Source organism: Lissotriton helveticus, chromosome 3_1 (genome assembly GCF_964261635.1).
Source record: "Lissotriton helveticus chromosome 3_1, aLisHel1.1, whole genome shotgun sequence".
In the NCBI taxonomy this organism is placed as follows: Eukaryota; Metazoa; Chordata; class Amphibia; order Caudata; family Salamandridae; genus Lissotriton; species Lissotriton helveticus.
In genome coordinates this window covers 1,172,756,377-1,172,783,038 of record NC_136061.1, presented here as the reverse complement: position 1 = coordinate 1,172,783,038, position 26,662 = coordinate 1,172,756,377, and the positions used below count along the sequence as shown (strand labels likewise).

Below are 26,662 nucleotides of genomic sequence, written 5' to 3'. Positions count from 1 at the left end.
CGACCCCGCTGACGTCAGTGGATCCATAACAGGGCCTCGTCGGCGTGATGACGTCAGTTCCCTTTTTTCCGCGCCGTCGACGCCAACGGTTTCTTGGGACTCTCCGTAGTTACATTGTTGTTATAGTTGTTCTTGTCTGTTCTTCTCGTTTCCTTTCGAAGATGTCTGGGAGGAAATCTGGTTTCAAGCCCTGCAGGGAGTGTGGGAAGCAGATGTCTATTACTGATCCGAATGAGGACTGCGTATTGTGCTTGTCTTCCAATCACGACGTCGATGGATGTGTGTGTTGCAGGAAGATGACCTCTAAGGCTTTAAAGGAAAGGGAAGCAAAGTTGTTCATTGCTAAAATGAAGAAGAGTAAGAAGGCGAGTAAAAGATCGATCGATGTCGAGGTCGAGATCTCGTTCCAAATCCAGGTCGGGCTCGAAGTCGGCGCCGGGACACTCGAAGTCAAAGAGGCATAAGAGAAAGAAGCACTCTTCAAGGCATCACTCTGATAAGGAACCGGCGCCGAAGTCGTCTTCTCCTCGACGTCGCAGTAGTGATGTTGATCCTTCTCATTCAAAACTGGGCTCGCCAGAGAAGGAAGTGTATCCTGAAGTCGAGGTCTCTCGTTCTCCGACGCCGGCGCTATCGGATTCTGTCCATTCTTCGGATCCGGGTGAAGCCGAGCAAGAGCAAGAAGATCAGGAGCAGGTGAAGAGGTTCCTTTGTCGGCGCCGACGGGCCCGACTCCAGGTACACCGGCTTCGGAGCCGACGCCGGGAAATTATCCCCCTTTTCCGGCTCCAGGCTAAGACCCATCACACTATCTGAACGCAATGTATGGTGTCTTTGCAAGGGCTATGTACCCCTCTGGTACGCCTGTGGGCCCCATGGGTCCTTTTGCCTTTAATTTGGGTGTCCCTCAGGCATATGCCCAGGCTCCATTTATGCCCTTTCTTCCAGCGACGCCGTCCTGGAATTTTCCGGCGCCATACCGAGAATCTCCGACGCCGTTTCGAAAATCTCCGGCGCTGTATCGAGAATCTCCGGCGCCGTCTGTTCATCCTCGTTCGGCGCTAGCGGCGCCGTCGGATCCGCATTCGACGCCGGTTCCGAATCCGATGGAGTCTGTTGTGGATCCATCGGCTCCGGTACCGAGGATCCGCTCCAGGAGGGAGGCCCAAAGAGTTGTGGAAGAGGCACACTATCAGAAGGACATGAAGGAAGGCGAACTTCCTGATTCTGAGGACTATTTTGCGGAATTAAAAGATGCAAGTGGTCTTGATGTCTCCCCTGAGTGGGATTTTTCTCCTGGTCCAGATGCTCCTTCAAAGGAGGTTGTCCCATGTCACACAGTCATGAGAAAAGCTGCGGAGTTATTGGACATTAATCTTCCAACCACTGAGTTTAAGTCCAATCTATTGACTGAAGTGTTGCATTCTCCTTCCTCTGTGACTGAGCCTTTGTTACCATTTAATGAGGCAATTCTGGAGCCGGTGTTGGAGGTTTGGAAAAAACCTTTATCTGCTTCTGCCGTCTCTATGACTGTGGCACGGAGATATAGAGTGGCACCGGAGGATCCAGAATTTTTGTCAGCTCACCCTTCACCTGAGAGCCTTGTGGTTCAGGCGGCTTGCTCAAAGAAGTTTTCAGGAGCTTTTCCGCAGGTTCCAGCTGACAAGGAATCAAAAAGGATTGATCAGTCCGCTAAGAAGGTGTTCTCATCAGTGAGCATGGCACTGAGCTCATCAAATGCAGCTTGTCTGATGGGAAGGTATATACATGCCTTGATGGATTCATCTAAACAGTTGCTGCCGAAACTTTCTGATGATGACAGGAAGAACTTTCAGGAGGTTTTGGATGATAACCAAGCTGCTGCGCGCCAGGTCATTCAAAGTGGCCTGGATACAGCCGACTCGGTGGCTAGGATTATGGGCTCTGCAGTGGCTATGAGAAGGCGGGCTTGGCTGAAGTCTTCAGACTTTTCACAAGATGTGCAGGCTACTTTGTTGTACTTACCATTTGATGGTACAGGCCAGTTTGGTAAGAAGGCTGATGCCGCACTTGAACGATTCAAAGATAGTAAGGCAACGGCAAGATCACTTGGCTTGCAGTCCCAGTCTAGAGGATCCTTTCGTAAATACAGAGAATTTGGGAAGTCATCCTTTCGTTCGCAAGGGCAGCCTCGTCAGCAGCAACAGCAGCAGCAACAAAATACGCTGTATAAGTCTTATAGAGGAAGAGACAGAGGTCGTCCACAAGGTCGCCAACCCTCCTCCTCCTCTTCCTCTACCTCTCCTCCTATCACCACAGCAAAGCAGCCCTAGATTCCCCATTCCCAGTCATGTTGGTCCTGTTGGGGGTCGGCTTACCCATTTTCTGCGGGATTGGGAATCGGTCACTACAGACCAATGGGTTCTCAATCTTGTGGCAAATGGGTATGCTCTTCCCTTCAGGGAATTCCCTCCAACTTACCCTCCTTGTCAAGAGGCTTGCTCAGAGGAACATCTCCGTCTCCTTCAGGAGGAGGTTCTGTCTTTGTTAAAGAAAGGCGCGATAGAGGTGGTTCCAGAGCAGGAAAGGGGTCAGGGATGCTACTCCCTGTATTTCCTAATTCCCAAGAAGGATGGCAGGTTTCGTCCAATCCTGGATCTCAGGATCTTGAATCTTTATCTGAAACAAGAGAAGTTCAAGATGCTTACCCTTGCGCAGGTTCTTCATGCGCTGCTGGAAGAAGACTGGATGGTGTCGCTCGACTTGCAGGACGCGTATTTTCACATCCCAATCCTGAAGTCGCACAGGAAATATCTTCGCGGTCAGTCGGTTCAGGTCCTAACGGACAACACGACTGCAATGTGGTATGTCAACAAGCAGGGAGGGGTGGGGTCGCAGTGTCTCTGCAGAGAGGCTCTGCGTCTCTGGTCCTGGGTTCAGGACCACCAGATTTGTCTGATGGCATATCATCTGGCCGGAGTTCTGAACGTTCGCGCAGACAGTCTCAGTCTGCAGTTCTCAGCCGACCACGAGTGGAGACTTCACCCAGAGGTGGTTCGTCACGTCTTCCGGACGTGGGGAACTCCTCAGGTGGACCTGTTCGCCACTCGCGAGAATGCTCACTGCCCCTCATTCTGCAGTCTCCAGTATCCATTGCATGGAGCTTTGGGGGACATGTTTCAGTTGAGTCTGGGCTCACAACTCCTTTACGCATTTCCTCCCATACCCTTGATTTTTCGGGTTCTGAGGAAGATTCGCCAAGACCGGGCCAAAGTTATATTGATCACCCCGGATTGGCCAAGAAGGGTGTGGTACACAGATCTTCTCCACCTCTCCTCGTGCCCGCCGCTCCGTCTCCCTCTCAGGGCAGATCTCCTCTCTCAGATGGAGGGGCAGGTTCTACACCCCCACCTCCAGTCCTTACACCTTCATGTCTGGAGATTGAACGGGGCAACCTGAATTCCTTTTCTCTCCCGCCTGATGTGGTGGATGTAATTCTTTTGGCCAGGCGTCTTTCCAGCAAGTCCATCTATTCCTATAGGTGGTCCAAATTTGTTTTCTGGTGTGGAGAGAAATCTATTGACCCCTTGAGAGCTCGTTTGTCTAACATACTTCAGTTTGCTCTTTCTTTGGCCCAGCAGGGTTTTGCTGTGGCGACTGTAAAGGGTTATTTATCGGCCTTGTCAGCTTTCCTTTGTTTGCCGGACCAGCCGTCATTATTTAAATCACCTATTGTATTACGCTTTATGAAAGGTCTTACCAACAAATTCCCTCCAACTCCTTTTATTGTGCCTCAATGGGACTTGAATCTTGTCTTGACCTACTTGATGGGTTCACCCTTTGAACCTTTACACAAGTGTCCCATGAGACTTCTGTCTTTTAAGAAGGTATTCCTTGTTGCAATTACCTCGGCAAGGAGGGTAAGTGAGCTTCAAGCTCTTAGTTCGAAACCCCCATTCCTGACCATTCATGCTGAGAGAATGGTACTTAGGACCAGGGCTGCTTCTCTGCCTAAGGTGGTAACTCCATTCCATCTGGGGCAGTCCATTACCCTTCCTACCTTTTATCCTCCTCCTCACCCTTTCAAGGAGGAGGAGCGGCTTCACCGCCTAGACCCTAAGAGGGCGGTGAGTTTCTACCTCGATAGGCATAAGACTATTGTGTGGATGACCAGCTTTTTGTTGGATTTGCTGGCTGTAAGAAAGGGAAAGCGGTGCACAAGCGCACGCTGTCGAGATGGATTATCCTGTGTATAAAGATCTGCTATGCCCTGGCTGGTAAGGAACCTCCAGAGGGTATAAGGGCTCATTCTACTAGAGCAAAGTCATCAACATCTGCTTTGGCTAGAGGTGTACCTGTAGGGGATATTTGTAGAGCCGCAACTTGGGCCTCCCTCCGCACTTTCGCGAAGCATTACTGCTTGGATACTGAGGTGAGGAGGGACGGCCACTTTGCACGCTCTGTCCTCCAGGATTTCTTGGTATAGCAAAGTGGACACCCTCCTCCGGGAGTGGGGACTGCTGTGGGATTCTATTCACAAGGTAAGGAACCCACTGGCAGATGTATCTATCAGAAGAACAAGTTACTTACCTTCGGTAACGCTTTTTCTGGTAGATACAGTATCTGCCTGGGGATTCCTCACTGACCCACCCGCCTCCCCGTTGTCCACTCTTCTATACCCGCTATGTGTATATTTTAATATTTTTTATAATGGATGTATTATATATTCATGCATATTGCATTGTTTTCACACTATGTGTGTTGGTCTGAATACTGTGTATTCAGACCATATATTTATATATATATATATATACTATTACTGTTTGTCGGTCCATCCGTGTGCCTCGGGGGCACGGAAAAAAACGGCGCTATTGACGTCATCACACCACGAGGCCCTATTATGGATCCAGTGACGTCAGCGGGGTCGCGAGCGGAGTCGTACCCTCTGTGACGTCGTCCATGACCTCACCGGCGTAGAGAGCTACAAAAGTTTCCGATTGGCTGCTGCGCAGGGGATATTCACAAGGTGAGGAATCCACAGGCAGATACTGTGTCTACCAGAAAAAGCGTTACCGAAGGTAAGTAACTTGTTCTTTGCAGCTCCTGTGTCACCTGTCAGGCCAGTTGCAAGGCAGGGGGCAAGCCAAAGGCTCCCCTAAAAGCACTGCCAGTGGTTCCTTTTAAAAGGATGGGGATAGACATTGTTGATCCCCTGGACCCTTCTACTGCATGAGGGAATAGGTATATCCTAGTGGTAGTTGACCATGCCACTAGGTACCCTGAAGCCATACCGCTTAGAACCATTGATGCTCCTGTGGTAGCTAAGCACTGCTTGGGGTGTTCACCAGAGAGGGTTTTCCAAAAGAGGTGGTGTCGGATAGGGGCACAAACATCCTGTCCAGCTATCTGACTGCTATGTGGGATGAGTGTGGTGTTACCTACAAGCTCACCACCCCCTATCACCCGCAACCTAATGGTCTTGTTGAGAGATTCAACAAAACCCTGAAGGGCAAGATAAATGGGTTGTCAGAGAAACTCAGGAGGAGATGGGATGTTCTCCTCCCATGCTTACTGTTTGCCTACAGGGAGGTGCCACAGAAAGGGGTTGGTTTCAGTCCCTTTGAGTTGGTGTTTGGACCCCCTGTGAGGGGGGGTCATTGAGCCTGCTGAGAGAGTCTTTAGAGAAGCCTCTTAAAGAAGCAAAGGACAATGTGCTTGACTATGTGCTAGGCCTGAGATCTAGAATGGCAGAGTACATGTACAAGGCAAACAGGAAACTGGAGGACAGCCAGAAGCTCATGAAGCACTGGTATGATCAAAAGGCTACTATACCTGAGTATACTCCAGGACAATTGGTGTGGTTGTTGGAGCCTGTTGCTCTCAGGGCCCTCCATGACAAGTGGAGTGGGCCCCTATCCAATCTTAGAAAACAAATGTGAGGTTACCTATTTGGTTGACATTGGCACCCCCAGGAACCCTCATAGGGTCCTGCATGTGAATAGATTGAAACCCCACCATGCCAGGGCAGACATGACTATGTTACTGGTCACTGATGAGGGTGTAGAGGAGGAAATGGAGCCTTTGCCCGACCTCCTCTCCACTAATGTGCAAGATGGGTCAGTGGAGGGAGTTGTACTCTATCCCAAATTGACAGACCAGCAGCACAGAGACTGTAAGCAAGTGGAGCAGTTTTCTGGCCTGTTCTCTTTGGCCCCAAGCATTACTGAGTGGGGTGTGCACCACCTTGACACTGGTGACAGTCTACCTGTCAAAAATAAACTGTACAGGTTGTTTGACCATGTCAGAGCCAGTCATCTAGGGCTGCAGGATGGGGCGGCCCCCTCCTTTCTTTGAATTTGCCCAGGTGAGGTGGTGGTCCCAAGGGGTGTGGGAGGGCCGAATGGCTCCCTGCATTCAATTTGTCAAATGCCCCGGGGATGAGGCTGCGGGGGGTTTAGAGGCCCCCCACATTCATTAAATTTAAAGCCCCGGGGAGGTGGCAGTCCCCGGGTCTGCAGGCCATCTGCCCTGCCCCCCACAAAACCCTTGTGCAAGTGTCAGTCCCCGGGGCTGGGTGGGGGTCTGTGTGGTCTCCCATTAATTAAAGTTAAAGCCCTCGGGTGGTGGCGGCCCACCTGGGCTGTGTGGAGGTTTGTGCATCCTCCTGCATTTTTACTTGTAAAGTCATGAGTAGGTGGCAGTCTCCAGAGCTGGAGGGTCCAAGAGCCCTTCCCCATTTAATAATTAAAGAAGCCAACATGGTACCCCCATATAATTTAAATCAACAACCCCTGGGAGGTGGTGGTCCCCGGGGTTTTATTTAAATATAGGAGGGAGGCCCCAATGCCCCTCCTATATTTTCATATGCCCCCAGGTTCATTGTCATGAACAGAGGTGGCGCAGGGGGCCCAGAGGGAAGGGCCTGTGATCAGCAGCCCCTGAGAGAGTCAGCAAAAAGCTACAAGGTTCAAGGAGAATATGTGCAGGCGGGACACACAGCGTTGCAACACAGGGGAAGACGCAGTGAATAGGAGCGGTGCAACGCATACAGCAGCAGGCAGTAATAAACCGAGTCACAGGGGAACAACACAGCTGGAAGCAGATTGAGGTAGGGAGCACCCCAAGTCATGTACTACTGCAACCAGGCACACGCAAGCTATTAAGAACAGAGAGGCTGCAGGACAGCACTGTGTGGATCCAAGTAAGCAATGCGCATTGAGAGTCCCTCAAGCAAGCATGGTTTAGTACAATCTTCCCAGTAGTCGCCAGGAGTAAACTGTAGCCACGTTGGAAGGAGACGAATGCAGGAGCTCAGCAGAGATGAGGACAATGGGGAGCTGATTGGAGAGAGCACTGTTTTCTTATATCTGGATTGTTTCATGGAGATGCCTCTTTGCAGTTTCCATTACTGCAATGTTGCTTAATGTCAGATTTAGCCATGGTGCTTACACGAAAGAAAGATCAACATGTATATGCTGCTTAATTTGACCTGCCAGCTGGAGTGTTTGATACTTGAAGTTCCTCGATGGTGATGGTGAGCTACTTAATGCTTGATTCCTTCTCTGACCAGCACATCTGATGAGTGAGGACCTATATGATTACGACTAAAACTGTTGGTGCCAATTTAAATTGAAGCTGTTGCTGGTTTATGAGCCTGTTTTAGTTGGAGAGGCCCTGCATCAATAGGTCATGTGAGTATTTTTTACATGTGACTGATACCTTTAACCATAACTAGAGAGTAACGTTGATTTGAGCATTAAAGTAAGCCGGACTTCCTCTTTTGTGCATGGCTAGTCTCAGTGGCAGACATCTTTTGAAGAGGAGATTATTTTAAAACGGTGATGAACTAAGAACTGCCATGGAATCAATCCAGGTGAGACTGCTGGGAATATACACTCATGATATGGCTTCCAGCTTCTTCGTTCTTGGCCATTTTGTGAAGACCACTCCACTCCCACCCCGCAGCCATCTTGTCAACCTCTCTACCACCACTTATTTTTCGTTGTATCCCTCACCCTAGCCAGGAGACACTGATCTCTTCAGTAAGCTTAGAGCTTCATCTGGTGGCCACAAGAAGAAATGCAGGCTAACTTGTTTTTGCTGGCTTCTTCTACAGGTCCTCGGATCTTCACTGCCTGCTTAGAGCTCCATTACAGGACCAAAATAAGATTTGAAGTCTTCCTTGTTATGCTGGTGTGTGATACAGGACCGCAGAATGACACTGCCTTTGACATGCTTGCGTAGTGGAGGCCGCAATTGAGATATAACACTACATTAGAGTGTGAACCCAGACAATAGTATTTATAATTTCATTGCATAGCCATGTGGTGCCTACGGCACTACCACTGCAATGGGTAAAGTAAGAGCAAGACAGATGGGGGCCGCCCAGTAATCAGAGGAATCCTCCAAGGTTTTTTGTATGAATCAGCCTGCCTGAACTGCCTTCCCTCTGAGGATTTATAGACACAGATTGCCTCCTTGGAGTTTGTTCTTCCGCATTTATCCCACACATGTGACTGCTTAGCTGTAAATGCCTTAGAGTGATGGGCCAGTGATGTGTATGGGAACTGACTGCGCAAAATGTGGATTGCGAACAGAGCCACCATTTTGTTGTTTCTTGTCCTCTCCCTCAGTCCGTTGGACTTCATCCTGCCGACCCTCAGACATTGCTCCTCGGCTGGACGGCCTTATCTCTTTCTCCCCCCCCCCCCCCCCCCCCCAGGCCCCTGTCTCTCCTGTCACCTATCTCCTCTACCTCCCCTCCCTCTCTCTACCCCCTTGGAGGTCCTATTTCTCCATTCACTCTGTTGAAAAGTAATATAAAATCGGTTTTAGCCTACTAGTGTGAAAATGGAACCCTGAGTAAATTTACTATTCTGTAGTGTTACAATCTCTAACCACTAGTAAATGTAGTAGTTCTTTGTACTTAATATAACTATTTTGTGATTCTGAGATTTCCCATTTGCATCTCTTTCCTGAGTGACACTACAACGTATACATTTCCTTTTCTGCTATCCATATCTGTTCCTTGTGGGACTCTTCAACTTGCTGACTCCCTCCCTTTGTCCTCCCTGACCCTTGCCTTTCGTGTATCCAGTCTTTTTCTGGATAGCTAATTTACCCTGGTATTGAATGTGTTCTCTTTCTGTAATTAATGCAATTTTATTTTGCCGTATGTTTACCCCCCTGTTGACCTGACCGTTCCGACCTGCCTTCTAGCCCCCTGTCCCTTGTTGCCCTTTGACTAAGCACTCCTTCTCCCCTTGTTGGGGAAAGATCCAATATTCTTACTCTGGAGTCTCAGTGACCCCTCTGAGAGAGTCCATAGCGTCAAGGGAACCATGCACAGCTGAGGCATTGGTATGCGCCCCTTACCAAAGCACTCCCTCTCCCCTTGTTGGGGAAGGATCCAGAAAGGTAGGCCTTGGAGTCTCAGAGACCCTTCTGAGAGAGTCGACTGCATAAAGGGAGCCTCACCCAGCGGAGATGTGAGAACATTACCACCTCCCCTGGGATCACAATTTACGGGACCTTGGACGAGGTTTTTACCTGTTTACCGGTTTGTGCCCCCTTCACCCTCCCCCCTTTCATGCTCTCTCTCACCCTCCCCTACCGCTTTCCTTCTTTCATTCTTTGTCTACTTCCTCTGCCCCTATCCCCACTCCCCTTGCCTGCTATGCCGCCTAGCCACCTGTCCCTTGTGCCCTTTAACTAAGCACTCCTTCTCCCCTTGTTGGGGAAAGATCCAATTACTTATACTCTGGAGTCTCAGTGATCCCTCTGAGAGAGTCCACAGTGCCATGGGAGCCACTCACAGTTGAGGTATGATATGGCGCCCCTTGCCAAAGCACTCCCTCTCCCCCTTTTGGGGAAGGATCCAGTAGGTAGGCCTTGGAGTCTAAGAGACCCCTCTGAGAGAGTCCATTGCGTAAAGGGAGCCTCTTGCAACGGAGTTGGGGGACTGATACCACTTCCCCTGGAATCACAGCTTACTGGACTTTGGACGCAGCTATTACTCCTCTGCCGGTTTGTGCCCCGTCACCCTACCCCTCTTCGTTCATGCTGTGTCTCTCACCCGACCCCTCTTCTTTCTTTCCTTTCATTCGCTGTCTCCTTCCTCTGCTCCTACCCCCTCTCCAATGAATCTCTCCCCTTGCCTGCCTTCTCCCTTACGCATATTGTCCTTATTGCTTGTCTCGACCTAACTTGTAACAATGTAGCTATGCTCTAATAACTATGTAACCTTTGTAACGATGTAACCTGTAACTATGGTCTGATACTCATGTAAAGCGCTCTAATAATCCACATTTGTAAAGCGCACAATCACCCGTAAGGGTCTCTAGGCGCTGGGGGCCGTCGGGAAGATTAAGCGAGCTATTGCCCAGAGTCACATGGTGCTGGGCTAACCTGCCGCCGGAGCCGGGGATCGAACCCTGATCCCCAGATTCCAGCGTCAGTCGCCCTGGCCGCGGCGCCACACCTCTCCCCTGATACCTCCGGGTCTAGCCAGCGCTATATAAAACCTTAAAAAAATAAAAACAAAAAGCACATGAGCACACACTATTCGTTTTTTCCATTTTTTCTGCGATTCCCCAGATCCACTGGTGAATGTGTAGCATCATTGATTTACTGATATACTGATTTTCTGTAAATTGTCTTCAAATTTGTGGTCCTCAGTCGAGTACCACATCAAATAAAAAACTTTTTGACTTTGACTTTGTAGCAACATTGAAAACAAAATCTCTTTTCAATGCATGGCAGGGCCCCTCTGGGGACCCCCACCATATCTGGGAGATTCGGGTATTCCTACCCTGCCCCCTTTTCTTTATTTTTTACTTTTTTGTGGGAGTCCGCTTCAAGCCCAGTCCCAAGATGGCTGCCAATACTTCCTTGTTGAAGTGCTGACAGCCAATCAAATTTCAGTAGGATCTGTAAATCCAGTGCAAGGACTCGTGTCCCAGATATCTATATTTTTTTAACTTAAATAACTCTGAAACTTATGGGGGCGTGGCCAGCTGGCAACCAAGATGGATGTGTTGGAGTGGCGCTCAGCAACACACTATCCATAAACCCCTTAAATCTGTCAAATATATCCACTTAAGCCTCAAACTAAAAGCGCTCCGGTGATTCCCAGTACCTCGGACAGACTTGATCACGAGGCGATGCTCCTGTGACCCCTTTGAGTGGTGAGGTGACCTGGGGACTGTGATTGACGACGGAGGCCTGCTGAGCCCGGAGATCGCATGAGTTCTTGATGCGGCAGACCCCTGGAGTAGCAGTGACGCCGGGACGGATGGCGAACAGCGGAGACGTCCTCCATGCAGCTTCCCCTGGCCTTTCCCAGAGCAGCCTGATAGATGTCCAGAAGTTAAAGGGGGCACGCTCCACCAAGGTACGGAGTTCGACTGCATCACACGGAGGTGGGCGCCATTGCTGTAAGACGCTCGAAGCACCCCTGGAGCTGGGTTTTAGGTGCCGATGTGCTCAGCAGCTCCCACAAGACCGACGGCTGGGGCAATGAGATCCCAGGTGTTGCATCCATATGCCCCCCTACTTACCCCCCCCACCCCCCCCCCCCACATGTAGTAAGGAGCTGCCGGCCGGAATCAGGGCAGAGAGGGGTTAGGCTGCCTTATCAAGATGGAATTCTGCAGCCGTGCGGCAGACAAATGAACCTGAAGGACTCTGACGAAGGTACTGAAAAGGCCTGGGGGAATGCAGATCGGACACATAGATGCTGACTGTGATGCTAGGAGAATCGGCGTTTCACAGAGGGCACGGAAGAGAGCCGTGACTTTCCCTATTTAAGGTACCCTGTCTGCATACATTAATCTGTCCATTTTAATGAGTCAACAGCTTGGGCGCATATTTGATATCAAGACTGCCCGGCCAGACACACGGGGGCTGCTGTGATGAGGATTTTTTTTCCAGGAGATAAGGTGTAAATTGAGTTGTGCCCAGGTGGTAATTCTGTTAGTGAGAGACTGAATCCTACTTAAAGACAAGGGTCATCGTACTCACCTCATTCTTTGAGATTGTCATCGTATCTACTCTTCTCTCTGAATACCCTTGTGATATTTTATCCGAATATACATTTTTGTATTCTTTATTGTTTCAATTGGGATGCATTGTTTATTGTCATTATGTATATGATTTGGATATTATTTTAGCATTTTATATGTATTAATAAATGACAGTTTTTCTTGTTTGTCAGTACATTGAGGCTCCTGTTTTATCCATTTTATGTGTCATACCTGACTTTAGACAGGTACTAAGTTGCCTAGGAAATATTACTATTGAAAGGGTAAAGACAGCAGCATCGTTATTGGAAAATGTGAAATTTGCCGTCTTTCCTCCTTCTTGATAGTCCTATTAAGCCCTGTATCACGGGGCATATCCCAGGCCGGGTTTGAAGAGGTGTGCCAGGCTGGTGTTAAGAGACCATCATAGGCCACACAGAGGGTCATAAGGATGTTTTGTGACAAAATGTGATAGATTAAGGTGTATTAACAGTCTGGCTGCATTGTAAGAAGGAGAGTGGTTAGGGAGCAAGGGTCACTTGCCTTGCCACATTCAAACTTAAGACTGATGTCCCCCCATGCCCAAGACACAATCTGAGGTGCGAGGTGAGAAACAACATTGCGGTTGATCGGGGGTGGCTGTATCGGTGGTTGCTATATAGATTTCCCCTTCCCTGTTTGGTGAGCACTATTGTTGCATTTTCAACACACACAACTTACACCGGCCTGGTGAAGGAGGTCCAACAAAGGTGGAAGCGAGACCCAACCGGGAGAACTATACCATGGCGACAATAAAGGGATCCAAACAAACACATCAGACCAAGCTAGACAAATATGCACTTTCTAAGTCTGAAACCATGGATGAGGAAAATGAAACGCAAGGAGTGAAGAAACAGTCGGATGAAGGTGCCCCTACACTCCAAGACCTTATGGAGGCTATTCATGGGGTCTGCACAACTCTGGAACAGAAAATCAACTTGGTCACAACGGAAGTTACTTTAATTCAAGCAGACCTACGTACGCTGGGGGAGAGGATGAAGACAGTCGAAGACTCCGCCGCTAAGCTACCATCAGACAGAGAGGAGGGTCCCTTGAAAGTTGCTCATCCTTGAGTGCATTGCCGAGAGATGTAAGAAACCACCCAAGATTCACTGGAGAAGTTGTACATTGTTAAGTAACTTGATTGTTGGGGGGAGGGTAAAACGTGGACTGCCAGACTCGTGGGCTTTTTGTTATTAACGTGCAGCTGACGGCCAGGTAAATCATGAGAGGAATGCTGGATATTACTGGTCTTAACGCAGACACAAACATATGGGTGTTAATGTCTTTGAACTGGGGTAAAACAGCATCCTTGGTTTGGGTTTGACTGGGCCACGTTCCCCTATGCAAGGTTTGATAGGGTTGGGCATACAGGCACTCTGCAAAGTGGGGGGTGGTGAGCAGTTTGGAGTCCATGTTGCAGGAAGGCAGAGAGGGGGGCGGGTCTGGGTAGATCCCTAAGGGATTGTTGTGGTATTGTTCAATGTTTAATATTGTGTGAAATAATGATAATTGACAGTGCATGGGGACTACACTATCCAACAGTAGATATTCGACCGCTTGGCTGATATTTTCACATGGAGTGAGGAACAAAAAAGGGCCGGTATGTGCACTCTTGCTGGGACCCACAGCGTTTAATGTACTTCACAAATAATCAAGAAACAGGGTCAGACTCCACGACCGGGATGCAATAAACTCCTTTTGTGGAATGTCTATGGGTTGGGGGATAGAATAAAGAGGGGAATTGTTCTGCAATATTTAAAGAGACAGGCCCCTGATGTGGTGTTACTGCACGAAACCCACATACAAGGTTCCTCTTACTGTGCTCTGAACAGATGGGGGTATAAGCTGGAAGCACGTACAGGATACACCAAAGGTTCGAGAGGGGTGAGGATTCTACTTTGTAATTCATTCCTCTTCCACGTCCAATCAGTGACACATGACAAGATGGAAAGATTTGTCACCTTGTCAGGCACATGGGAGGGCAGATTACTCAATATTACATCTCTTTACGTTCCACCCCGACTCCACTCCCCTAACCTGGCTGAACTAGGAACGCATCTGCTTAACTTGCCTGAGGGGGAGTCGCCACTTGGGGGGAATTGTAATACAGCCTTGAGTGGGGATTTGGATAGTAGGCTACCAAAATCAGGAGAGCCGGCTGGGAGAGCGTTGGGAGACTTTTTAAAAGCAAGAGTTTGCTGGATGTTTGGAGAGCGTATAATTCGGCATCCCTCCAGTATACCTTTCACTCAGGTGTACATGGGAGTTTGTCAAGAATAGATTATGTATTCGGTAGAGCAGAGCAGCTCTCCCTTTTTGAGGAAGTGGCACACCTACCTAGAGGTATTTCAGACCATTCTCCAGTTGTAGTTACATATGGAGGTAAACCCTCTGCCAAAAGACACAATATGCCACTCAACCCCTGGAACTTACGATTACGGACGATACGGAAGAGGCTTATTAAAACAACAGAAAATTACTTTAAAGAAAACAAGGAGTCAGCCGATCCAGCTTCCACGTTGTGGGAGGCGTATAAAGTAGTGATCAGGGGGCAGGGAGTATCAATGGTTGCCCGATATAAAAGAGAAAAGCAAAAACAGCTACTTAAATTAGAAGAATTATCTCAATTGGAAAGCGAACAAGTGAAATTAGCATCCCCCGAAGTTAAGCACAGATTGCTCCTAAAACAGAAAGAAAATAGGGATATTATCGAAGAGGCGGCTAAGGCTCACTACCGGGCCACACAATGTCGGATATATGAGATAGTGGACAAAGTGAGCAAGCTGCTGGCATGGCTGGACAAACGTGAGCATGCCTCCAGGTGGGTATTTGAGAGTGTGACAGAGGGTGGGGACTGACTTAAAGAATGGAATAGTACAGCGAATGCCTTTGCAGAACACTTTAAATTGATCAAAGAGCCCTCTTGTACGTCTACTGGAGAAGAGGCGAGAGAGTTGTGGTCTACCCTTTGGCTCCCTGTGTTGGATGACACACAGGTGGAGGAACTTGATCTCAACCTGACCAAAGAAGAAGTGACCAAGGCGATTAGTGCTTTACAATCGAGAAAAGCAATGGGACCGAGTGTTCCTCCTGTCGAGCTATTTAAAACGAATGCATCAACTATAGCCCCCTACTTGATAGATATGTATGAAGAAAGTGTTGTGACGCGGCAGAGATGCCCACTTTCCCGCTGATATTTGCTTTGGTCCTCGAATCATTGGTAATCTGGATTAGAGGAGAACCTCTTATTAGAGGATTAAATTGGACGATCGAATGGGAGGACATAATTCCCCTTTATGCTGACGATATTTTACTTTATTTGGCCAAACCGTATTTTTCTATTCACAGAATACTACATATATTCAACATTTATCAAAAACACTCCAGTTATGCTATAAATTGGGATAATTCTCTTATTTACATACTTTCTGGGAGGGATCCTAGGTTTCTTCTACGCTGCAGAGCTAGAGTTGTCACTGAAGGCTTTTGCTACCTGGGGATCAATGTCATGACGGATCCAGTGGCATTCTATGATAACAATTTGGCCTCCCCACTCCATCGATTACTGAACAATGTACGGCATTGGAAGTCTTTGCCACTCACGTTACTGGGTAGAGCAGCGTTATACAAAATGATGGCTCTGCCTAGATTTGTTTACGCCCTACAAAATACACCCTTTTCTGTTCCACCCAATTTTTCAAGCTGTGGAGTCAGAAGTCAGGACCATTCTCTGGAATAATGGGATCCCCCGCATCTCAATGACAAAGCTTACAAAAGGCTGGTATGATGGGGGAATTGCTCTTCCAGCAATTAAAAGTTACTACTGGGCCTCCCAGTTATCTCTCATAAACCACTGGGTACACTGGCCAGTAGCCGAACCCGCTTACAGAATGGATATGATAGCAGGGTCTTGTCAACGGGCATTATATGGAGGACATAAAAATGTCCTGATATTTACTCCAACTGCGAACACGTTTACAATATGGCGCGCGGCAAAATCCGCCTTGGGTTGGAAAAACAAGATTACACTGGCCACCCCCCTTTTTGAGACTGATCGCTTAGGGCTCCTAGCACTTAGTCCTGGATTTCATAAATGGGACCTTATTGGGCTTTCGACGGTCGGAGATATGTGGTAAGAAGGTACAGTGGTCCCGTTCAGTGACCTGCAATGAGACTACGAACTAAGTGCTTTAGAGACTTTCAGATACCTCCAAGTCCGGAATACGTTGTATAAAGCTGTGCCCAAGAATACAGATCTTCCGGCCACCTCGCCACTGGGGGCCAGACTCCTCGATGATTATTTGAAAGAAAAAGTAATCTCTTTGACTTATAGAAAGATTTTAAATAATACAACAGATGCTTTGGGGAGGATCCGATCTAAGTGGGTGGAAGATGTGGGAGATTTAGATGATGAAGAATGTCAGGAAGCACGGCCATCCCCTTTGAGAAGTCGCAATTCGTTCCAGGTTCAAACTAATCCAACTTAAGCTCCTCCACTGAGTTTACTATACTAATGTATTGCTGACTACGATGGGTATTTCAAGCTCCTCATTATGCCCCAGAGGTTGTGGCCAGGTTGGGACGTACTTACATCAGTGGTGGGAATGCCCGATTGGACAGTCATATTGGGAGAAAATAGCCTAAAAAATGTGGGAAGTGCTCAAGGAAAACTATGGAAGTCACCCCCCGGCTCTGCCTTCTCAATATATGGGATGCAACTAACCTGAGGCTATTGGAAGGATCTGGGTCTGCCTTGGAGGTGTAGTAGCAAAAACGTAATATAGGCAGGACTTGGAAGGGCACCACGGTACCGAGGCTCAGGGACTGGGAGGCTGATATGGATTGGTGCATGCAGACAGAAAGGGTGATATATGAAGGGAGAGGATGCCAAACAAAATGGACCAAGATTTGGGGGGGAGTGGAATAAAATGAGAGGAAAGTTGTGTGTACCATTTATTGATCCCTCTCTGCAGGAATGCAAAACTCCTTGAAAAATATTGACATCATCTTGAATAATGGAAATGTTGGAAGGTACCAACAAAATGATGGTAAATGTACGGATGCACTGTATCACATTACTGTCCACTGTTATGTTTCTGAGTTCCCATTCAATAAAAAAAACTTTAAAAAATAATAACTGAAACTAATGAACGGATTTACAGCAAATAACAAAAAAAAAAGAGCAGGTTTTCTGTACCTGCATCTAGCTTTCTGCCATATCTGGTGTAATTGCGTTTAGCTGTTCGGGCTGTAGTCATGTTAAAAAAATATAAAATCCCTATAGATATAACATGGGAAAAACACGTTTTGGGACCCCCCTTTTTTTGCTCAACCCCCACTTGATAAATCACCCCGAAACTTCAATGCAGCAGCTGAACCACATAGAGGAAGTTTTTGAAAAATAGGTGAAGATTTGTCAAGCATATAAGTTATTGGCAAAATACAAAACACTTTCCTATGTAAACTTGGTCATAACCATAACTAGCTAATGGCTATCCTTATACATATAATTGTTGCTATAATGAGCGGTGGCGACCGTTGTACCAGCCCTGACTCGTGAGGTGAGGCGTCCACACCACGTGTCGTTATTTGCTATATATATAAGTATAATTACGGCTTTAAGGACTATAAGTCCTTGCATGTATAAATTATATGCACTCAGCGTGACCCACTGGTGGTCAAGACAAATTAAAATCGCATGCAGTCAATCAGTAATTAAAGCCCTTCTGTGAGCACTTGCATTAAAGCTGCCTATGAATAAGAGGCGTCAAGCCTCGAACGCGTCAGGCAAGATGAAGAAAGACAACCGAATGCAGACGCTGATTTCCACTTTTAAATATCATCGGCTGCTGAGTGCGCTTTCGGGCCATTGTTGGAAAAAATAAATAAATATATATGTGTGTGTGTGCATGTGTGGTTGTGTGTGTGTATGTTTGTGTGTGTGTACTTTCAAGGTATGTAGATGTGGAGTTAGGAATGGAAAACCAATACTTCCATGGGCTCTATTTTCAGTAGTACAACCAAAACAAACACAAATAAATTGACTCATTCCCAGACCTGTAAATACAAAGCTTGTCAAACACATGCAAAGAGGGAAGCACACACACACACACACGCACGCACACACACACACACACACACACACTCACCCACTCACTCACACACACACACGACTCAAACAGTCTCCATTCTTTGTTTTTTCATTGCTGGAGAGCCATGGCAAACATACACACATTGGGTTGCTGTTCCTAAAGATGTATTTTGTTCTTTTATTCAGAATGAAACCTATTTTTTATTTCCTCTTCAGGTGACACCCCTGATGTGGCATCCATCCTGTGTCAGATGGGTAAGCATTTTCTTTTTTACCTTCAACAATAGGTATTTTACAAATATATGGATATACTTATATATGTAAAATAGTAATGGGTAAAGGGTGCAAATACCTGTTAGCAAGTCTTGGCGCTAGGAACAAGAGAGGGTACCAAAAAAGACAAGATGTTTATGAGTGAATAGTCAGATTTTCAGAAGCTTTGGTTGGAAGTGTTCTGAATGAAAAGGAGAAGTGTTTCAAGATTCAAGATTAGCTCCCAAGGTGAGAACTGACACTGGTAACTGTGTAAGTACCGCTTCAGTTACTGGTGGAATTGTACTTTCAATAAAGCATCATACATGCGCTCTATTAATCATGTTTGCCCCAACACATACATCTATATATCCACCCCATGACTCATTCTTGCATTCATTTACATACCCATCTACAACAAAACCCAAACAAAGTCAACAAGCTCATGCAAGATACAGTAAAACAAGACAAAGGAAAAATTCTGCCATCTCAATTTGGTGAGCATATGCATAAAATAACAAAATAACAAAATAATTCAACACGGCTGTGCCTGGCCATCTTGGAATAGTATTTTCCATAGTATATCATTGTTTTAAAGTTCTGAAATGTCGGACATGATTAGAGCAAACTGCCGGCCTTCTTAGTACAGTAAAGCAATCATACACTTTACATAATACTATTCCATGGTGGCCTTAATGAAGCATCATAGTGGGAGGCTATGGTATGGTATAACCTACTTAGAACTCGTGGAGGGAGTTTGCATGGGCTGTTTAAATGCTCCATCATACACGCTGGCAAACCCCTAATGAAAGACACTCCATGGGACCACTGCCACTCTCACTAAAACTTTTTAAAAAAAAGGAAAACTTTAAAAAATGGTCTATTTCCTTTAAGGGGTTTCTTTTTTTAAAGCAATTCCAATGATAGTGGTCTGCTGACCCTTGCATGCCACCATCCCTGTGATTTTGGCAATCGAAAGTGAGCTGCAATTTTTGACCAACCAATAGACTATGAATTAGTAGGGGTTAGCGAAATATTCCGTTCCACTGGCAGAATTGGTGGAATTTTAGCGCATCTGCATGGCTCTTGTAATGCAGAATTCTGGCCAAATTCTGCCAATCTTTCCTCACAAGGCGGCTCCAGAAGGGCAAGTTGGCTAGAGAAATTTGGTGTTCTCTATTGCGATTTCCAGTCACTAGGAGGACATCCAATGAGATTTTTCTAATGCGGGCGTTCATGAAATAGATGTCAGAAGGCTGTCACTCAAGTAGAAAATTCACTCCAGCAGAAACAAAATCAACTTGAGCAGCTACGCCCTTTACGTGGTGCCATTCACGCTGATTTTTCAGCACAGAACATGCTAAATCATAGCATGGGAAGTGCAGCATGCCTAATTCCGTCCATTGGCAGCAGTCTGCGGTGTCTTCCAGTCCAGTTTTTATATAACTCTGCGGAATTCCTCTGAGTCACATTCCACAAGTTCCACTCAGCCTATCCAATTACTCTTTTTTGAGGATCAACCTATTACTGCCTAGGTTAGTTCATGAAATAAGATTCTGGTAGCACCAAGACTGGTCACAAATTGCAAAAAATGGGGTTATTAGTTTTGGAGTTAAGCACCCACACCAAGTTCGAATCGTAATCATGTCAGTGTCAACGACTAAAGTCACTAAATAAGCCTGAGCTCAACCCCCTGATAGCAATGGAACAGAGCAGATAAGGTTAACTTAAAGAAATGTGTAAAGAGAGTACTAAAACAGTAATTAAGTTGAAATGCAAAACAATAAAAAAATCCCAAAACAAATTAGAAGAAAGTAACATTTAATAAGCAAATTTAACAACAATTCAATAAGGGAAACTTGAGATCTGAATTATTTGAAAGTTTTAAGTAGAAATAGTCCTAAGAAGCCCAAAGAGGCAATGATAGTTTTTAGTTGGGGTAGATAAGGAACTTGCTGCAATTTGACGCTGACCGTGATGGAGCGTGGGGCAGTTACACTAACAAGGTTTGTCCTGACCAATGATTTCACCTTGTGACTTTAGTCTTTGAAGTCCTAATCCACCACATGAGTACAAGCACCACTGGACATCAGGAAAGGCACTTAGAGACTTACAGAGTGGCAGGTGGAGTCCAGTCCTGGTCCAGTTGCCAATGATCAACTGGGCAGTTGCGGGAAAGGTCCCTCAGAGCTAGTTTTATCCCAGTAGCTTGAAGAGGAGGTCAGCTTTATGACCATTTGAGTCCACTTATTTGCTCTGGTACACAAGGGAAGAGCCGGTCCAGTTTGCCAGGCTCTTCTCAGGTTTCAGGCTGCAGACTGGGGCTCGAAGTGCTGGGTGTGTGTGTGGAGTTTGTACTATGGTAATCCTTGTTTCCTCTCACATCTCATTTTTATTTATTTATGAGGTTTTATATAGCGCTGCTGGACCCAAGAGTATCAGAGCGCTTTACAAGGTAGGTAGACATATTAAAAAATAATAAACAATTTACAATGTGCAGGAAGATTCACAGAACGGTGAATACATTGAATTGAATGCTTGAGGGGGGCAGAGAAGCAACGGGATAAAAAGAGGGATACACGGGAGTTGAAATTAGGGAGAGAAGGGGGTGTAGAGAAGGGGAGTGAGAGAATGGAAAGAAGGAGAGGGGATGGGTAAAATGTGAGTCACAGTAGAGCGGTAATGAGCGGGGTCAGAGTCAAAAACATTAGGAACCCCAGTGTTTGTTGAGGAGAAGTACTTTGAGTCTTTTTTTGAAGAGAGGGTAAGAGGGGTTGCAGCGAAGGTCTTTGGGGAGCGAATTCTAAATCGTAAGAGCCGTAACAGAGAATGCACGAGATTTGGTATTTTTACGTTTTAGTTTAGATGGGATCAGCGTAAGGGAGTTAGTGCTCCTCAGGGACCTGGAGCATCCTGCTTTTAGTAGCTTGATAGAAAGGTAAGAAGGGGTGTTTCGGTAAAGAGCTTTGTGCGTGATACAAGCAATCTTATATGTGGATCGTCCTTCAACTGGAAGCCAGTTTAGGTTTTTGAGGACAGGGGAGATATGGTCAAACTTTTTACAATCAGAGATAAGTCTGGCGGCTAGGTTGAGAACAGATTTGATCGGTGCAAGGTGGACTTTAGGGGTGCCAGCAAGCATGGCGTTGCCATAGTCGATTTTGGAAAGGACAAGTGATTGTACCACGATTTTGAAATCATCAACTGGAATAAAAGGTTTAATTTTTTGGAGGTGGTGAAGGGTAAAAAGGGCACTTTTTGCTGCATTTTTAATGTGGGGGATGAGGTTAAGATTTTGGTTGATGCTAATGCCTAGTGATTTGACAGAATTAGAGGTGGAGAGGGTGCAATTAAGTGCTTTGATCTCATTAATCCAGAGTTGAATGGGAAGGCGGTTATTTTTGGGAGTGCACAGGATGATTTCTGTTTTTTTAGGATTAAGTTTGAGATGGTTGAGATGGAACCAGGTTTGGACTTTCATCAGAGTATCATTGAGGTGAAGGATGTCATTGTGGGATTTGATCTTGTAGTAAAGTTGAGTATCATCGGCATAGAGGTGATAACTGATTTTGGCTTGTTTGAGAATGAGGGTGAGTGGTTCCATGAAAAGATTGAAAAGGGTTGGCGAAAGGAAAGATCCTTGGGGGACACTGAGTGAGATAGGTTGAGGTTTGGAGAGGCAGTGACCAAGCTTAATTTGTTGAGATCTATTTTGAAGGACGAGGAGAACCATTTAAGTACAGTGCCTTCAATACCAAAGCAATCTTTGAGGGTATTAAGAAGAGTGGGATGGTGGACAGTATCAAATGCAGCCGAGAGATCAAGGAGGATTAATAGAGAAGATTCACCTTTGTCTAGAGAGCGATGAATGTCGTCAGTAATATACAGCATAGCAGTTTCGGTACTGCATCCATTTCTAAAGCCAGATTGGAAAATGTCGAGGAGATTGAAGGAGCTTATATGGTTATCTAGTTGGGATAGGACACATTTTTCAAGCGCTTTAGAGAGGAAGGGAAGGTTAGAGGTAGGGAGCAGATTGTTAAGGTCATTAGGGTCAGCAGAGGGGTTTTTAAGAATCGGGGAGATTTGCCCTAGCTGAAGGGAGTCAGGAACACATCCAGTGGAAAGTGAGGAGTTGATGATATCGGTCCAAATTGGGGCTATGATAAATTTGAGATCTTGAACTAAATGGGAGGGAAGAGGGTCTTTGGAGTGTAAGGATGGTTTGAGTTTAAAAATGATGTTGATGATAGTGGTTTCAGAAATTGGACTAAATTCACTCCATGAAGCCTTGTTTTCAAAAAGTGTCAAGTCCGAGATGAATCGAGATGGGGGAGGGCAGGGGTGGGTTGAGAGGGGTCAAGATGTGGTGGAGGGGAGGATGAACGTGAGTTAAGAATGTTAGGGAGGATGCATTGATTAAGGGGAGGTGGGAGAGAGAGAGGGGGAAGAGAAGGCTAGTTCGATGTTGTTGATTTTATTCATAAAGAAGCTGGCGATTTCTTTGCATCTATCCACAGAGGCTTCTAATTTGGGAGAGCCTGAGGTAGTTTGTCTTTTGAGTTCTCTGGGGCGGTTTCTAGCCTGGTCAAGTTGAGACAGGAGAAAGGAGGCCTTTTCGTTGAAGATATGTTTTTTATATTGGGCTCTAGTAGTTCTCAGGAGAGCCAGGTTATCAGAGGTGGGATGACTCCACCAGCCAATTTTAAGCAGTTCCTCTACCCCCAAAAAACTCAGAGACGGCAGTCTGGTAAAATCAGCTAACCATAGGTGGCATTTACCCTCTAAAACAGTGACATTCGGTCCATCAAGGGAGGGAGGGAAGCTTCTGTTATGTTAAATTGCACCCCATAAATATCACCCTCACGCACCTACTCCATGCTCCAGTTAGTGGCCTTCTGCACAGCTGTCCTATGGGATAAACCTTAGCGGAGGAGCCGCCACTGAGGATGCCCCGTCTCAACCAACCTCTTAATGACCCCCAAGCACACTACTTTCTTGTAGATTGCAGGTTATTTGTTGTTTCTAACTTTAAAATTAAAGGCAAAACATTTTCCACTAGTGTCTGGACCTCTGTGCGATGGTGCTATTGGAAAGTACACAAACTGCTAGTGCTCTCCCTGTGTTGAGGCTGTTGTTTTAAGGGCTTCCGCACCGGCAGAGCCTGCCTGACAATCGGTCCATCAAGGGAGGGAGGGAAGCTTCCGTTATGTTAAATCGCACCCCATAAATGCCACCCTCACGCAACTACTCCATGCTCCAGTTAGGGGCCTTCTGCACAGCTGTTCAATGGGATAAACCTTAGTGGAGGAGCCGCCACTGAGGATGCCCCATATCAAGCAACCTCTTAATGACCCTCAAGCACACTACTTTCAAGTAGATTGCAGGTTATTTGTTGTTTCTAACTTTAACATTAAAGGCAAAACATTTTCCACTAGTGTCTGGTCCTCTGTGCGATGGTGCTATTGGAAAGTACACACACTGCTAGTGCTCTCCCTATGTTGAGGCTGTTGTTTTAAGGGCTTCAGTGCCAGGAGAACCTGTCAGCACCAGGCACTGTAGACCTGCTCGCATGGGTTCTGAATTTACTTTATTGCAAGGCCGTCTTTCTCTAAAGGAGGTGTAAAGTGATGAGCATGTTAAAGGCTGCTATTGAGAAGAATCTATGCACCTCTGTTGCAGTGATCTGCTTGCTGACACTGAGAAAATACAATGTGCTACTCTATGTATTTAAGACATTGGTTTTATGTAGTATCTCTCACTCTAATTTCATAATATGACCATTACCTCAAAGACTCACTAAGGTAACGTCATTTGTTTTAAAATGCTTTCTCTTTGAGTTCAAAGTTTACAATTGGTGAAATGTGCATTGGATTAACTCATGTGCAGTGTATGTTTGTAGGCATGTGTATTCACATGCTGAGAGGGGAAAATGTGAGGGGGTACTTGCCATTTTTGCCTACAGTAGCAACACTTCTATGGCGAGCCCTGGCTGCAGTGCCCCAGTTTCTCTGCTTGGACCCTCTGGTGAACAGAACCATAGTTGTGTAATAGCTGGTGTATAAAGCCTGAGGGATCACTGACCAATATTGTGGTAAGAAATATCGTTGACAAGGGGGGCGCTAGGTGGCGCTGGACCAAGATGGCCGCGCTTCAGTGAGGCTCTAGCCCTTCTGAGCTTCATCCGATCCTTCACACCATCCTGAGTGCTAATATACACATGTAAATATCACCGATGTATCCGTGAGACTTAACGGATTCCTCCGATACCAGACTTGCCGCTCCAGTTGAGGTGCTCACCGAGCTGCGGCCGTCTCAACATTCCTGCGGTCCTTGCCGCGTCACGAATGCACTCGTGACCCGGGCGGATCCGGCAACACAGACCGAGGCTCGTGGGCCTTCCCCGGAACCTTGCCAGTTGAACAGCCGGGTTGCTGCCCGAGGGTCGACTGCTAACCACAGCTGAGGTGAGGCGATGGCAAGAACTCCCCTGACTCCCGCCCTCCTGGGGCGGAGGACCCTGTGGCATCTGGACCTACGAGAGGCTGGGGACGCATCACCCTGCCGGGGCCTAGTCCTCCACTCCGAGACCCGATGCGGCCCTCGCCCAACTACCACCGCGCATTGTGAAGCACTGTATGCACGCTTGATCGGCTTGAACATGCAATCTAAGCGTTTCTGGGACTGCACCCCCCTCCCCTATACTCGCCTGCCTCTTTTCTGCCTTCCTGGTTGGGGCTGGGTGCAGGGCTGGGCTGGATCGCGGCGCTGCCTCTCTGACCAGCACTTGCGGAGCCACTATTACTGGAGGAAGTTATGGTCACCTGCTGCCCGCGCACTTGCCACTACACCGACATCCACCTGCCCGTCACCCCTTGGGTTCTCTCCTCCTGCTGGCGCCAAGCTCACTGCCCTGCTTACGGCCCCCGACGCCTGTCTACCGCAGCCTTGAAGCCTTGGGCGCCCATAACCTGGCTCTGCCACACCGCGAAGCTTGCCACCCACTCTGGACCCTGGTGCAGTTTCGGACTGAACGCCCTTCTGCCCTGGAGGCCCCTTACAAAAATACTGCTGAAAAGGAAGTGGCCCTGCTGATAGCATGGCACACCGCCTGGGTGGCCGATCCCCCCCTAACCTGTCCTTGTGACTTTGTGATAGACACTTGCAGCAAGAGACCCCACGGCGCCACTAAGCCCGGAACTTACCGTCTGCACGTGCAGGGTCCACCCTTACGCTGGGCCCATGTTCCTCCGGCTGGCACGCCCTGCCCATTGATCTGCACAGTTTCTGCGCAATTCTATTGCCATTGCAATACCCTCTGGACACCATGCTCTCTTATCCTTCGCCATGGGGCGCAACGATGCCAGGCAATCCAAACTTCCGTACGAGGCCCGGAAGAACTCCGAAACTCAATCAGCTGAGCAGTCTACCTCCGAAGCCGCGGCCCCAGCCGATGAAGACTGGAAGACACTCCTCTTAGGCATGGAGCAAAGCCTAACCTCCATTGATTCCAAAATCCATGCGCTCAACTCACGTATGGATACTGTTGTGGCAAAATTAGGGCTGCATGACACTCGTTTGAAGGAGGCAGAAAGCCGTATATCCGATCTAGAAGACTCTGCCACTAGCGCTGGCCGCCAAGTCACCCAAATGGACAAATTGCTTAAAATCATCGCGGATAAAAATGAGGACCTCAAAGCCAGGTCGCGAAGAAACAATGTGCGAATTATGGGCCTAGCGGAGACAACCAACACAGGGCGCATGGAAGACTTCATAGAGAAGCTCATGGTCGAACTGTTTGGCAGGGACTCCTTCTCTGCACATCTTATAGTGGAGAGGGCTCACCGATCCCTTGCGGCCCGCCCCCCCCAGGCGCCCCACCACGTCCTATTATCGCCAGGTTTCGCAATTACCGCGACAGGGACACAGTTCTACGGCTGGCAAGAGAGAAGCAAAAAGTCCCCTATGATCACACATCATTGTCCTTTTAACCTGACTTCACAACCACTGTGCAGGAAGCGCGCCGCAAGTTCGCAGATGTGAAGAAAAAGCTGCAGAATCTGGAAATCCCTTACGCAATGCTATACCCGGCCAAGCTCAAGATCATGCATAACGGAAAGCAACACTTCTTTGGCTCTCCTCAGCAAGCCGAGGACTACCTCAAAAGACACAAGCGGGCGACCCACGAGGCGGCGGCTCCGGGTGGTCGCTCCAGATCATCCTCTCCGCTTTCTAAACAAGACTGACCCTAGTGGCATTAACAAATCTTGACGGAGTC

General features: G+C 47.3%; 1 protein-coding gene across 1 annotated transcript in view; it reads left to right on the top strand.

The window, feature by feature from the left end:
- The window catches only part of LOC144823347 (ficolin-2-like), a 445,006-nt gene that overhangs the window by 144,185 nt on the left and 274,159 nt on the right, over positions 1–26,662 (top strand). Inside the window, exon 4 of the mRNA XM_078681813.1 lies at positions 18,349–18,387. Within this exon, the coding sequence (XP_078537939.1) occupies positions 18,349–18,387 (39 nt within the window). The remainder of the gene's footprint in view (positions 1–18,348; positions 18,388–26,662) is intronic.